Source organism: Micropterus salmoides, unplaced genomic scaffold, assembly GCF_014851395.1.
Source record: "Micropterus salmoides isolate LMB-PRFRI ecotype aquatic unplaced genomic scaffold, ASM1485139v1 Ms_hic_scaffold_5, whole genome shotgun sequence".
NCBI lineage: Eukaryota > Metazoa > Chordata > Actinopteri > Centrarchiformes > Centrarchidae > Micropterus > Micropterus salmoides.
The window spans coordinates 9,550,188-9,565,330 of NW_024044237.1; the positions used below are offsets into that span (position 1 = coordinate 9,550,188).

Consider the following 15,143-nt stretch of genomic DNA (forward strand, 5'->3'; position numbering starts at 1 on the left):
ATTGAAAGAGCAGAGGAAGGAGGGATGGAAGAAAGAGGGAAAAGAGAAAAGGAAACGAGAGATAGGAAAGAGAGAGAGATGTTCCTAATGACTTTAGAAACTGACAAACAGCAACCCATTTTACCTCTGCAGGACTGTCTCTCTATCTCCCTGCATTTCTCTCGTTTCTCTCTGCGAGCTTGTGATGACAGATCACCTCGGTCAGAGCAAAGTCAAGCTTAAAAGCTCTCTCTTTATATAAAAATACAGTTGCAGCTGGTGAAAATGTCTAGCACACTGGGGAACAAGGCCATGTCCACTAAACACTGTGGCACAGTCAGCTAGATGTGAATATATTTAGACAGCTTTCCATACGTGTGCAGTATATTTACTGTTGTACATGTCATACAACAATAAACTTGAAAAAATGTCACAGGAGATCTGTTTTCAGCTGTGTAGCTTTGAGACAAATGTCTTGGGTAAAAGCAGTTATAGCTAATAAACATAATAGCATTCAGGGTTTGCCTTAGGAAACGCATTAGCAGAGGTGCTAAGTGCTGTGCGCAGCCAATCACGTCTAACCAAAGCCATTGATGATATAAAACCATTTGGTCACTACCAACTTTCAACTAACTCTAACTTAATGCAAACTCTATCGTCCTTTACATCAAATATTTTGACTCCTCATAGTAGGAAAAGCACAGAGCACATGAGGCCTTTGTGATATGATGTAGTGCCACTGCTCGTTGTCCCTGACACTTATTACAATATGTTACTATTATGTACTACTTACATATTAAATTTCATAAAAATGCAATAATTTCCTTTGACAATAGTGGAGTGAATCTTAATTTTGGCGAGTCGGGGCATATATCTGTATCCTTGATGTAGGACCGCAAAATGTGACAATGTAGTGAAAGGTATTCCATTGATGAATCGTTTGTGGCGGTAACACATCAGGAAAAATAAATCAAGTAGACTGTTAGCTTGCAAACATAGATGTAAACAATGCAGGACCAAAATATGATCAAAAGGTCTGATTTGTCGATGTGTTTTATGTGGAAGAAAATACTTTTATCATATTTATTAAGCCTTAAGGATGCCTGGGGGAGAAACACTGAATGTAAAGTGGACATGTGGAATCTGCATGAAAATGGTCATAAACTCAGACTTTTAACCAATGGCAACTTACCATTATGCAACTAAAGCATGTAGTTACAATTGACCTCAAATCACAGTTTGAGTTGGTTTAAATGTGCAGTTGCGAACGTTTCTTAAATAAGGAAAATCTGTGAAAGTGAAGCATGTGTGGAGGAGTCCAGGACACCAGGGTAAGGGTCAAAGTGATGCACCACCCTAATTAAAGAAGTTGGAATAATTATGCTTTGATTTATTTATATTTTTGATGTTGTGCTTATCATGCAGTTTGCTATATTGTCTGTATAATCAGCAGCTGCTGGAAGGCTGCTACAATGCTGGATAGCTATCTTATCGTTTCATTATTGTTGTGGTAATGACCAGTCTAGCATTGCGTCTCAGATCACTGGGCTCTCAGGTTGTGTTATGTCAAACAGAGAACAGCAGGTTGTACACAGTCTACTAGAGAATTTGCAGCAGAACGGATCCGGACAAAAAAAGCAGAGTGCAGAGGCAACTAATTGACCTTGAAACAGGGAAAACTTGTGACAGATGGTCAGAGCAAACTAGACGGTCAGCACAAAGTACAGCAAACACAAGTGCGTGTAGGGTACAGAAAAGCATAGATCAATGGAAGTATACTCGATCAATCGAGTATATGGAAGGGGCGAAAGTGACTATTTGAGTTTAAAGGCAGGCGAGTAAATAGAGAAATCTTGGTTGACATGTGAGAAATTAAAACACTTTTTATATCTAATCATTTATGAATATGTAATTTGGCTCTAAAAGATGAAAGACGTGCATACCATTCTAAAGGCTAATATTATTTCTGTTCACAGCCAGATGTAAATGGCAATATAAAAGTCTTCAGTGAGCTAGCTGAATTAAATCCAACTGGCAACCGATGGAAAGATGGTAAAATTCGGGATATAGAGCCTCTTTGTTTGCACTTGTGAAAATCCAGTAGCTGCTGTTTATCAGCAGTGCAACCTCTGTGCAAGAGTTGCATCAGTAATCCAGGATTTTGAACACCGGTGTTCAGGTGTTAGAAATGCTTTATAAAGTCTCTCACGCAAAGTAAAGCGACAGCGTATAGACAAGCATAGAATGAATTGTTCAGCCACTGTTCAAGATGGTGCGGGGGTGTTTAAAGCCTTGTTAAAACTGTATAACCAGGCCTGATGTGAAACACTGTGACGTCTTGCACCCACAAGAGAAAGAATGGAGAAAAGTATATGGAGATCTTACAAATAAACACAAGTCATATAAAGAGTGCTTTCTAAAGCTTTAAGGTTCGGATTGGCTTTGGGTCAAAAGGCTTGTCGTCTTTGTCAGGAACAATACTTACAGCCGTGTTGTAACAGAGGAGATTGTGTGAATAAATACAGGTTAGGTTGTTCTTTATTTAAATCCAAGTAAAGCCACCAGCTGGCTAAATATATACTCACACATAGATCCTCTCCATGAGCCCTGCAAGTCTTCCAAAGCCAAAGATCTGAGGAGGTTTGTTGTTCCAGCCTGCAGCTATGCATCGATCTATCAGAAACTTCACTGGTCCAGTTAATCACCTTATTTCTGAAGAGAGAGAGATAGAAACAACAAGCCAGAGGCGAGGAAAAGGTCCTGTTTTTGTTTGAGTAATTCATCGTAATTGTAGGGGTTCAGTGCTTGAAGATGAATTAATTGCTGAAATTTTCAGAAATTGAGTTTACTGTTTTTGTTTTGTTATTGTAATTGATGTAGTCATGTACAAAATTGACTCGGAGCTGACAGAGGGAGGAAAAGAGGATGAGAGGGGAGAATGGGAGGGAGGAAAGGCTTCACTAGCAAACTTAATCACCCCATTCTTTTACTGAAAGGAGGGGAAGTATGAATAGAAATGAACAGAGGCTGGGGTGAAGACGGAGGGGCAGGGAGGAAACAAGCGAAGAAGGGGATAAAGGAAGAGTAGATAAAGAGAAAATAGAGAGGTTTTTCTCTCATTTGAATGAAAGGAAACCCACTTCTCATAAAGAAATAAGAGAGGAAGAGAAAAAGAGCAGATTGAGGGAGGACAAGTGAGCTTCAGAAGGGTTGAGGTTTAAGCGAGTGAAAAGGAAAAGCTGGGTAGTGTCTTCAAGTTGTATCAATTAGTACGGTCTATGATTTATATTGCAGTTTTTATTCCGTGTAAAGTACTTAACTAACCTTGGTAAGAAGAGACTTTTTTTCTCTAAATATTAAGGCTTTGTTTCATTTTACTTTTTTCTCAAAAAAACATTTAATTTAGTCTCAAAATCAAAATTATTTTCTGGAAAAATAACTTTTCTTTTTTTTTTTACCCTTTTCTTGAAAAATTACGACTTCATCCTCAAAATATACTGGAACACTGTTGTTAGTTGCCTAGCAACAGTGTTCCCATACCGTAACACTTAAAAGCCAATTTTGTCACGGATCAATTCAACTTGAAGGAAGTTTAAAGTAAAAAGCTAGTATTATACAGTATGTAGCTATTATAGTAAAAAGTAGAATCAGAATCAGATTATTGCCAGGTACATTTTTACATATGAGGAATTTGCCTAGGTATAAATTGGTGCTTACAGTACACATGAACATAAATAGAAATAGAAATATATAAAATGTAAGGAGATCAAAAAATGTACAAAGTATGGGCACTGGTATATCATATATTTCAAAAGTTGTAAAGAAAGCAAGGGTATAATAAAGCCGTGAAGGGTGAGAGGGGATGAACCTGGGAGTAACCGCCCGAAAGGGGCACCTCAGCAAGTCAGGGATCATTTCATTGGTCAACACTACACCTGGCTGGAGGCTACTGCACAAAAAATCTGAGCGCAGAACAGAAATCTGAGAGCAAACTTTTCACGAGCGCACAGATGCAGCCTGAGCGTCAGCAGAAGAGCTGAAGCTGGAGACCAGGAAATCTGTGCAAGCAAAAATATATCTGAGTGCAAGCACACACAAATAGACACAGTTTGAGCAGAGGCAGAACAAATGTAAACACAAGCAGGGGCTGTCTGACTGCAAGGGCAGGGGTTTAAGGGAAAGCAACATCTGAATGTGAAATCAATAAGTCATTGAAAGACCACACTCTTGAATAAAGACACAGGAGCGTATAGCCGCGTATTAATAATATTAGTAGCAGTAGAAGAAAATAGTTTCACTGGTACATATACATTTTTATTTTTAATATTAATGGTTAATAACATGAAGATTTGGCATTGACAAAGTAGTTATAGTTGGTCTACCTAATGTAATGTAATCCTGATTAATCGTATCATGCTAATAAGCTAATCAATTAATTGATATTGTAAACTGTCAAGAGATTTAGCAAATGAAACTATTAGAGGATCAAGAAACGCAGATCTTTGTTTCATCACCTTCGGTGTCTATCATGGCTTCATCAAACAGCCTCACATTCGCAATATAACATAAACAGGACCAGTCAGACAAGAAGCTCCAACATCCGTGATTTTTGTCATTTACGCCGTTGTCTCACAGACAGATTCATTATACCACAATCTACAGAAACAATCACAATCTATGGAAACAGATCAGGGCAAAATCCTGTCTGCGAAAATGTGTTCTGCATCCTTTAATCATTGGCATTTGAGCTCAGTCAAAGCAAAAATAAAATTGCACTTTAATTTTACACTGCATATATTAATATAACGTTTCTGTGTATGTGTATTGACAGGTGTCTGACAAGCCCAAAGCCAGAGGCACAGCCGTAAGGTAAGACAAACTCTGTGTTGTAACATGTGATTTATTTATCTCAATTGCATATCTATTGTGGTACAAGAAAAGGTAGCAAATGTGTTAACATTTTGTATATCCCAGCTGTGTATACAGATCTATTATTTTAGTCAATATCACCTTAAATCTAAAAGATGAAGAGGCTAAGGTTACCTGGTGCTGTTGAAGTGTTTGTGTGCGGATCAAAGATTCTTTCTAGGATTAGTAACGTTTGAAGGTTATTGCAAATACAACCACTGTTAAGCTTTCTGCAGGTGAGGCTCTAATTCACAGAAGCATCTGTGACGACAGGTGCCCACTTGATAACCCCAGTCACCAGCCTGGACTCACACACTCAACTCTGTACCATATGAAATTAGGCAGCAGATGTCCTCTATACACACTATTTGTAGGTTAGTACATTAATCTTTCCACATCTGAACAGGGCTTCTGCACGCTCACCTGGGATTATGGTTCAAAGGATGAAACATAACATCCTTTTTGTCATCATACAAGTATACATGATAGAAGGTCACTGAGTAAGATTTCTTTAGACCTCTTTTAACCATTTAACCATTGACAGTCATCCAAAACATACATACGGTGAACATATAAGGCAATTTGTCTTTGAAATCCAAAGCTTTGTCCTGGCTGTAATATTGTGTTTTTATCAAACTTGATGTGTGTCAAAGCCTTTAACCTTTAATATTGTTTTGAGATAAAACATTGTTCTTATTGTAATTTGGAGGCACTTATACTTTACTTTTATGCTTTTTTGACTCCACTATATTTCATTTCTATAAAAATAAAAAGTAATAATATATGTATTAGTGTAATACTGAATAATTATTACTCTTACTTTTGATACTTTTAAGATATGTTACAGATAATATGTGCGTACTTTCAAGCTCAATTTGCAAAAACATTACTTGTAATGAAAAATGTGTCATTACCTCTTTTCCGGCTTTTTAACATTGACGTAGTATTACCTTGGAAAGTTGATAGGGCAAACTGTGGAGTGGTGTTTCTGGCCACTATAAGTCTAATATTCATTCTCCTTTTAGCTCTGTTATTGGTGTCTCCACCAACCCCTCAGGGAAATATATCTGTCTCTTTAGCTTCTAAATGCTACGTTCACCCACTAGTCACTATCTTTGTCTTGCCTGCCTTTTGCTTTTGAGCAGGTGTACAGTGAGTTAATCAGAGCTTTTTTCCTGAAACAGCTGTTGCTAAAACTTGACTTGACTTGAGCAGTTTAAAAGCACTTCTTTAACCACTGCTCATATTGTGTATGAAGTGCAATTCACACGGTTCACTTAAAGGTGCTGTAGAATGGAAAACTGTATTTTCATTGGCATAGTTGAATAAAAAGAGTTAAGTGCATGTAACTGACATACCGTGAGACTCACTCTCCAGTGTTTTCTCCTTCATATGTAAATCTTACTCACCCAAAATACCCCCGAAAAACGTGCTAACAAGCGCTAGATTTTACGTAACATCTGGGATGTTTACGCTCCCCAAAGTTAAGCAAGGATTATACTTCCACGAGTACACGAGGGTCCGCTATGGTGCGTGTGACAAAAAAATTCGTCATCAGAGGGGGCACATGTAGGCTCTGTGCGGACGTCTGCGTGCTTCCCATGTTTTACTCCAGAAAGTAGTACAAACAGAAGTAGTCCGTGTCTGTGGTGTCCGTGGTGTATGCGTCCGCTCCAGAGTATATTCAAAGCTTTACATAGAATCGCCCACATTCCAGAGAAGCGGTCATCGAGAAGTTCACAGAGCCACAGCTGGAGGTTGTACAGTGCAGTGCAGCATATCTTACAGAAAGTGCTTTTATGCTTATGAAGGGAAGGTAAATATTTTCTGGTTTTCCCTCTGATGTCCTCTGGCTGCTCTGCCTCAACTCTGTGATTTATAAAGTTTCCTGATGGACATATAGCTTTACTTGTTGCTAACAGTAGCTCTCTTTATCAGCTGGCTCTGAACCAGTGGTCCAAAGCTTCTGAAGTAATTTTAGAGGTGTAAACACAAACACAACCCCGGAGCACCAAGCTTCCAGTCAGGGCAGAATCAGTAATAGGACAGCTAGTTCTACAGCTAACTCAGTAGCTAACATAGTAGCCGCTGCTGTTAGCAGTAGTTAAAGTAACCAGTAACATAAACTCCGTAAATCGGCAAAAGTGGAGGCAGAGCAGCTGGAGGACATCAGAGGGAAAATCAGACAATATTTTCTCCATCAGTAAAATCAGTGAATAAAGTTGTGTTTTTGTACAGTAATCAGTGAGGCCTTGATTCAGCGCGGTGTCGCTAATCCAGGCCACTCTTGGCCAAACAGAAGCAAGTGGGCTTTCGGAGAGGGGGGTCTTAAAGATACAGGAGCTAAAACAGAGGGTTAAAAGAGGTGCTGAAGCAGTGGACAGTATGAGAAATATAATGTGTTTTTTGAACATTAAAGCATAATTTCTAGTAGAAACCCTAAAGTATGAATGTGAAAATGAGCATTCTGAGGCACCTTTAAAGTTTGGCTGTCCATAGCAAAGACAAAACCAAAGACACTTACACTGTGCACTGTAGTGGTGTATGTATCTTATTCCATAATTTAAAATCAAAATATAACTATCTTGACTCTATTTGATAGTGAACGTAAAATAATTGACCACATCTGGCTGTCAGTGACAGAGCAGAAAATATTTACAAATTTCAGGATCAATGAAAGCTTATCTTTCCCCTGCTTTGCTCATTTCAAAGTGGGATCTGAGGCAGAAGACTCCGTCCTTGTCAATCATTCCAGCAGGGGGGCCGGAGCTACAGTAGTGACTGTTGGAAGAGTTTCATTCACTGTATTGGTTGGCAGTGTCTTCACATCATGACCTAGAAATGCTTAGAGCATCGTCCTGCAGCTCCCAATTTGTAATTTAGACTGAGGTAATTCTAACAGACAGGAGACAATGTAGATGAACAACAGTCCATAATAACTTCCCTTCTACTTTGTAATTTCTGAGCGTAATAAAGTCTTTTTCCATTTTCCATGGTTACATTCTGTGTGGGCTACACATTGTGGTACATTATTGTCTTCCTGTGACATCTTGAGGGAACATGTCACCTAATTAATCATTAGTAAAAAAATGTTGCATTTGTAACATCACAGAACATTGGAGATAATTCATGTAAACAGTTGATTTTGGCTTCGAGATCAATTTTGCATAAGTTCATCTTTTGCTTGGAATGTGTTGTAAAGCCCAGACTGGTGCATACGAATATAAGAATCTTTTATAAATGAGGCTAGTTGTGTTCACAGTCTGAAAGCATTAGTATGCAAGTCTAGAGTGTGACTGTGTGTGTGTGTGTGTGTAAGAGAGAGAGAGTGAGAGTGTGCTGTGTGTCTGTGTGTGCCCCAGGCCATGTGTTACTCTGCTACCGCTAATGAGCCCATTCACTCTGCAGTCCAATCTACTGAACACTACACACACACACACACACACACACACACACACATACACATGTCCGCAGGGACGTTGGGACTAGAGATGCTGCGAGCGATCCACTGGCTATATCCCCCATGGATAGCAACACACACACACATTCACTCACACTCCTCACACAATCCACACAGACACACACATTTAAAAAAAAATCCTCTGCTCTGACAACCTCACTCACATACCAATCATTATGCTGCTGCCACACACACACACACACACACACACACACAACCACCTACCCCCATCCATCCATGGTGGGATATTAGACCGTATCATTTTTACATTTCTGCCCTGTAATCTTTAAAATCTTTGTGCGAGCTGCTTCCCTTTAATTTCGTCATTAGGCTACGTGCGTCTTTTATCGTATATACCCTGTTGAGGAAAACTGCCTGGAATAAGATATTGATTTGTCTTTTTATTCTAATTATTTTAGTAGTAATAGCATGGCTAAGATCTTGAACAGAGTAAAAGATGTGAGAGGATAATAATTCACCGTGGGCAACACATATTGAGGTGAACAGGGGAGGTGACCGTGTAAGTTGAGAAGTTGACAGTTTCAACTTGAGCAAAAGGGTTGGGTTTGTCCTGAGGCGTTTTGACTGCAATATATTCGTATACAGTAAGGTGACCAGATTTCTGAAAATGAAAACCGGGGACATTTTTGGTTTGGTGGTCAGTATGTCATTAAAAAATATAATGTTATTATATATGAAATAAAAAAGGGGGGACAATTTTGGTTTTATAATCTGTCAATTATAACTCTTCTGAATGAAATCAAGTAATTCTGAGGCAGAAACTACCTTTCAGTCAATTAGTAGAAGCTGCAATCACTTTCTGGCAGTGGAATACTTCATGTTATCGGTTGTATTTGCCATTTAAAGGAATTTTAACAGGTAAAATTAATGAATTGGTTGGTACACGGCAAGTTAAATAATGTAGGACTGTTAAATTGTAAGGACAATTGCAAAAGAGATCATGTCTTTATTTTATATATAACTCAGCAGTAAGTCATGTTAGTTATAGTCTTCATTCCATTTTCCAAATATAAAAAAGAATATTACAAATAGGCCTACCAAACACATACTATTATTATCTATCTATATCTATTATTGCCTATAATTACGTAAATGTCCGGCCTGGTTGCGCTATCAACTGCAAACACTTATTTGGCCACAATTGTGATTATTCTGTTAAAAGATATCACAGAGACATACCTTTGCTATTACCACGGACATAAAATGATGTTTATTCGCACGTTATGTCTGTTTGACCCAGATGCAGCTGTAGTCGTACAGAGACTGGGCGATACAGCTTTAACATGCTGTGCGCTCTGCCACGGACGGCAGTCAGTTTTCTGCGGATGATCACTTTACGGGACGACACCCGTCTGCTCTGCTGTCCAGTCTTTCTGGCCACGTAAAATCCATACAGTCTATGGTAAAATCTGATTTCAGGTCTGTTAACACCTTATCCAGTCTATCATGAAGACACATTTAAAAACAGCGACATTTCCAGGGACAGCTCCAGGCGGGGACATGCCAAAAAAAACGGGGACTGTCCACAGAAAACGGGGACGTCTGGTCACCCTAGTATACAGAGACAATGGGAAAAGTAGAGGGTAGAGATCAGCCAGAGCTTTAAAACACTTGGCTTACATAAGTTGCTAGCAAGCTACAACTAACGTACACTGGCTTTTTGTGGGCGAATAAACACGGACTGACATAATGTCATCATAATGACATAAAAATAAATAAGTCGTGCTCGAATCTTGGTGACGCAGTGTTAGTATAGTGTAGCTAACCACTAACAAGTCAACCAGAAGCAATCTAGCGCTGCTCAGCCATAACAGTTCTCCAAGCTAGCTTGCGTGTTAACCATCAATTGAGCCAACTGTCATTTAGCAGTCCACTTTTGTGGAGCAGTTTATACTCCAACAGAAAAGATTAAATTGTAACTGTAAATAAAGTGTTAATTGCGCAACAGATAATATCCTACAGCTTTCTCTGTTTTAGAACAAACAAAACATTAAACAAGATATATGTGCATATTCAGTCTTAGTCTGCTCTGAAATTTGCCTGTTATAAGCTGGTGTGACCTAACTTTTAAGGTTACATTTACTGGTAGCATATTTTGAGCATTTTTTTTTACTTCTGTAATTTGTAAAAGTCTGTAATAGTTGGGCCTGGTGAAACTGATGCCCTTTGAAATGCAATACCCCGGGGGAAAATGCGTCTCAGTCTTCTTCCAAGCAGGTGGTGTGTGTTTATATGTGTTTATGGGTAAAACGTTGACAAAGTAGTCTTTACTTCTAAATAAAAATGACAGTTACACTTACACAGCATTTATATCAAAAGTGACAAATAGGAGTTTACTGTTAATCAGTTATTTATCTTAAAAAATGTATCTGCAGGAATGCAAATCTGCTGAAAAAGTCATCCATAGTCATCTTTCTTCTGCTGAAATGTATAGTGTTTACAATCATGATCAATAATATGAAACACAGACAGCTTAAGCAGTATGGATGCATCCTGCCAGCCAGGTGTATCAATTGTGACATAAGTTCAAATATGATGCACTTCTTCAAACTCCCGTTGCTGCCAGGGAGCATTACACTACATATGTAGGAATGGAAACCTATTATAGCCTTCCCCACAGTACTGCCCCGGGCAAACACACACACGCAACCACAAATACACACACTAATGGACGCAATGCTGAATGAACCCATCAGCAAATGTGCTTGTGAAAAGTGAAATTCATAATTTATGATACACAAGCAACACTATAATAAATGCACTGTATGATTTTGTCTGATACTTGATATATAATCTTAGTATTGTACGTTTAACTTAACAAATTACATGATAAATTTCAGGGCACGGTGCAAGATGACTTGTACTGAGTGATTAAGGCATGAGAAAACACTACTCTGATGATTGAGACCTACGCACACTCACCATACAAAGTCAAACAGTGCATGCATATGTAGTGGGCTTACCTCTTTATTGAGTTGTACTGAATAAGGACCACACTTCTCAGGGACTGCCTTTCACTATTTTATTGCTACCAGAAATTAAATCAGCGTATTTTCCCTGCAACTGTAGCAAAACAAAGACTCCACATGGGTCTTTTATAAGTGTTCTCTGTGCCAATGTAATACCGTCAAGAGTCACAAAACGCTCCATGCTAGCCAATATGGTCAGCAGTACACTCTAGCATTTTAAGCTATTTGGCAGACCTGCAACACACATTTCTCACCTAAGTTCTCTTATAATTCACAGATTTATGCATGAAAATAAAGAAAACCTTAGCTCCAAATTGTAAAATATATATATATATAAAGACATCCACTTTAAAGTTGTTTAACGTAACTTAGACATATAACAGCCTCTTCTCATCTCAAGCATCATCCTACACACGCTCGGTCTCGCCCTCCCTCGGTCTCAGCCCCTAAAAGTCTTGGTCTTGTCTCGGTCTCGATAAACTCTGGTCTTGGTCTCGACTTGGTCTAACTTGCTAGCTAGCTAGTGAAGTTTGTGTTTAGTCCCATGAGGCAACTTATCCTAGGCTTAACCATCACAGAAGTTTGTGCAAATATATGCATGTTGACCGGCTAACCATACTGCTCTGTACATTGGCGTCACGGGCCGATGTGTTACCAGGTGGGGTTAGCCTCCTTTGTAATGCCGAATTGATGTTTTGCGTAAAATAGTGTGTGTATATGATGGAGTAAAGAAAAGCTTCCATTGAAAAAGTCCACCATAAACACAGAAGTGAGGCTAGTGCAACACATGCAAGTCATGAAATAAAACAGTAATATAAAATAAATAAACTACCTATAAATTTGGTAGACTGCTATAGAGTAACTGCAATAAATTTATAAATACTCTCAAAATGCACTGCATATCAAACACGCACCTCAGAGTCAGATAAACAATCACACATGCAAATATGCTTGCAAACACATGCACACACATGCTGGAGTGTATACACGCACACACACACACACACACACACACACACACACACACACACACACACACACACACACACACACGCACATGACTGGTTGAGAAGAGACAGAGAGAGACTGTAAAGCCAGCTGTGCAGCAGGAAGACCTGCCAAGTGGAGGGCAGAACCAGTGAACTGCAGGCAGATGATAAGATGACAGATGAACTGAGCCCAGATGGCCTCCACATCTTCACTTATCAGTCCGTAATACCCTTATAATTCTACATATTCTCACTCAGAACCTATATTTACCTACTGTGTATGAAAGCTGACTATATGATCCTCCTGCTTCACACTCTGTTACATCTTATCTCTACTGACTGCAGTTTATCTGAGCCATGGTCTGTCTGCGCCGTTGTTTGGCTGATCAATTCAGTTTTCCAGCAGAAGCGATTGGGAGTAGAGAAAAAAAGCTGCAACTGCCTGTTGAATGTCCTCCTTATGTTCACTTCCTGCTGGTTAATTAATGGTGACACAGTCCAAACTAAACCGAACAGATACAGATAAACATAATGATTATAGGATGCTAATATCTGCTTCTTCTCTGTAATCATGAATGAGGAATGGGACAGTTCAGTATGCATGAATACTTAATCGATCCAGGATACACAATATTGCACACGGCCTAAACAATACATCAGTATATTTTTTATACACTACATAACTGAATGTCTGTGGGAGAGTAATTCAACGTCACTGACACACAAATCATAGCTGGAACGGCTGGAATAGTGTTGTGTGGCTCAGTCCAAGCCACTTTGTTTGTTTCCCATTTACAGAGCCAGGGCTCCGTACAAACACAGACGTGAGGAGATATTCGCTGACTTTGACTATGACGACATGTATTGTATTAGAATCGCGGGTATATGCAGGAGCCTAGCCAATTTTAGAGAAATTTATGTCATTAATTCCCCCTGGCCCAATCCCACCCAGTTTATTGATTCTTGACAAGCCACCAACCAAATTTTAGGATTTACCAAAAAAATAAGATTTCACATTTTAGGTGCATTGTTATTACTTCCATCATTGTGGTCTAAATGTAGGTTCAAAGCCTTCTCTAACCAGCCAGGTATAAATTCTGTCTGAGAATATTAAATCACTTTAATTTAATTTAGTTTTTTGGTCTAAAATTTTACTATTTTTAAAATATTTAATTTGACAAATTATATTAAAGCCACTGTATTTAAAACTCGCTGGAAAAACAACACTTATACAACTGAAGAAAGACATAGTTTCTGTAATCCCTGTTGTGTTGCATTGCTATTATTGTTTGGGTCAAGGTAGTTTGATACATAATCAAAGATCCAGTCATGTGTAAAATGTACAGGTTTTCACTATCCTGTTAATGTTTTTCTAAAAACCTAGGATGACATATAAAATCAGACCCTTCTTAATCTTCAAGCGATGCTCTCTAAAGAAAATAGCAAAGATGGTGGAGATTGAAGAGTTCATGAGGGAGGCAAGAGCCTTCAGGACACGATCAATAGATGCAGGTGGTAGACAAGAAATTTGCTCATGTCAAGGCTGAACATGCAAAGCATCAGTCTGAAGAGGGAAAATAGTACCGACATCCTGTCTCGGGTGACTAGACAGTCAGCTGAAGTTTTAAAGCGCAAAGTAGAGGATAAAAATCAGCCCTGACCTGCTACCACTTCCTGTGACATCAAGAACAAGTCAGTGTCGTGATAAGCTCGCAGCAGTCCAATGTGTAGCGCTGGAGCTCTCACATGATGTTTGGTACAAAGTTCTAAGAAGCAGAACAGAACCTGACACAAAGGTCATGATTGCATTAGCATTCTAAAAGAATACAGGTCCTAAGTATAAATGAATTATATTAATTGCTTAATATAATCAAACCGTGGAGGATCACACTACCACCAAAATTCAACACACAGGATTGTAACTTGCTAGGACTGTTTGATATTTTTGTCATAGTAAAAACACTTCAGTTACATAAATGATATAGCTGAAAAATGCAATTTGGACCTTTAATTAAAGAACATGTGCTTAAACAGTGACAACAAAGTTGAATAAATAAATTTTAGTGTGTTGGATTTTAGTTCAATTCAAGTAAAATATAATGAGGACTGGTGAATAGGGCAGAGTGAAGGGAGCAGGAAATGTAATTGACTCACAGTTAAAATTTGTGCTTACTAGCAATCTTATTTTAACATTAGTCTTGATTGCTTTGCTATTTGCTACTCGATAGTTAGCAGACTAACAAAGCAAAATATCAATAGTTTAATTTAAATAAGTGAACTTTCAGACTAAAAACAGCACTGCGTTTGTTGCAGGGGGAATGTTAGCTAACGAGACGAGGAGTAATGATCCCTGAAGTCCAGTCTGAGCAAAACATCACTGCACAAACATTTGTAATATTATGAGACAATCATTTTATCCTCTGTGGTGATGATCACAAGGTAAACGGTAGAAATACACCAATCATGTTACAAAGTAAACTTGCACTGTGCTTGCATGAATTTGATTGACCGAGGAAGATGATACTGAATTACACCCCCACCTTCCACCCCCCACCAGCTGCATCAATGCCGCTGCCTCATAAAAACAAATGAAAGACCGACATTTAAAGTGTTTTAGTGACCCAGAGTTGGAAACTATTTACTTTACTTTCCCTCTTACTGAAACATTAGTGAAGTGACCTGCATCCACACAGCAGTCTTTTTCAGGTAACTCTCAGGTGTACTGTAAAAAGATATTATTTGATTAACAGCCAGTTCTCCACTTGACCTTGTGTCAGGTGCCAAGCATGAATCCTGGCAGCGTTTTAAGTCACTGTA

At 38.7% G+C, this 15,143-nt stretch overlaps 1 protein-coding gene across 2 annotated transcripts in view; it reads left to right on the forward strand.

Annotated features, from left to right (window-relative positions):
- The window catches only part of aff2 (AF4/FMR2 family, member 2), a 152,303-nt gene that overhangs the window by 101,367 nt on the left and 35,793 nt on the right, over positions 1–15,143 (forward strand). For both annotated transcript variants that reach the window (XM_038698676.1, XM_038698677.1), the window contains exon 10: positions 4,811–4,848. In XM_038698676.1, coding sequence (XP_038554604.1) covers positions 4,811–4,848 — 38 coding nt within the window. The remainder of the gene's footprint in view (positions 1–4,810; positions 4,849–15,143) is intronic.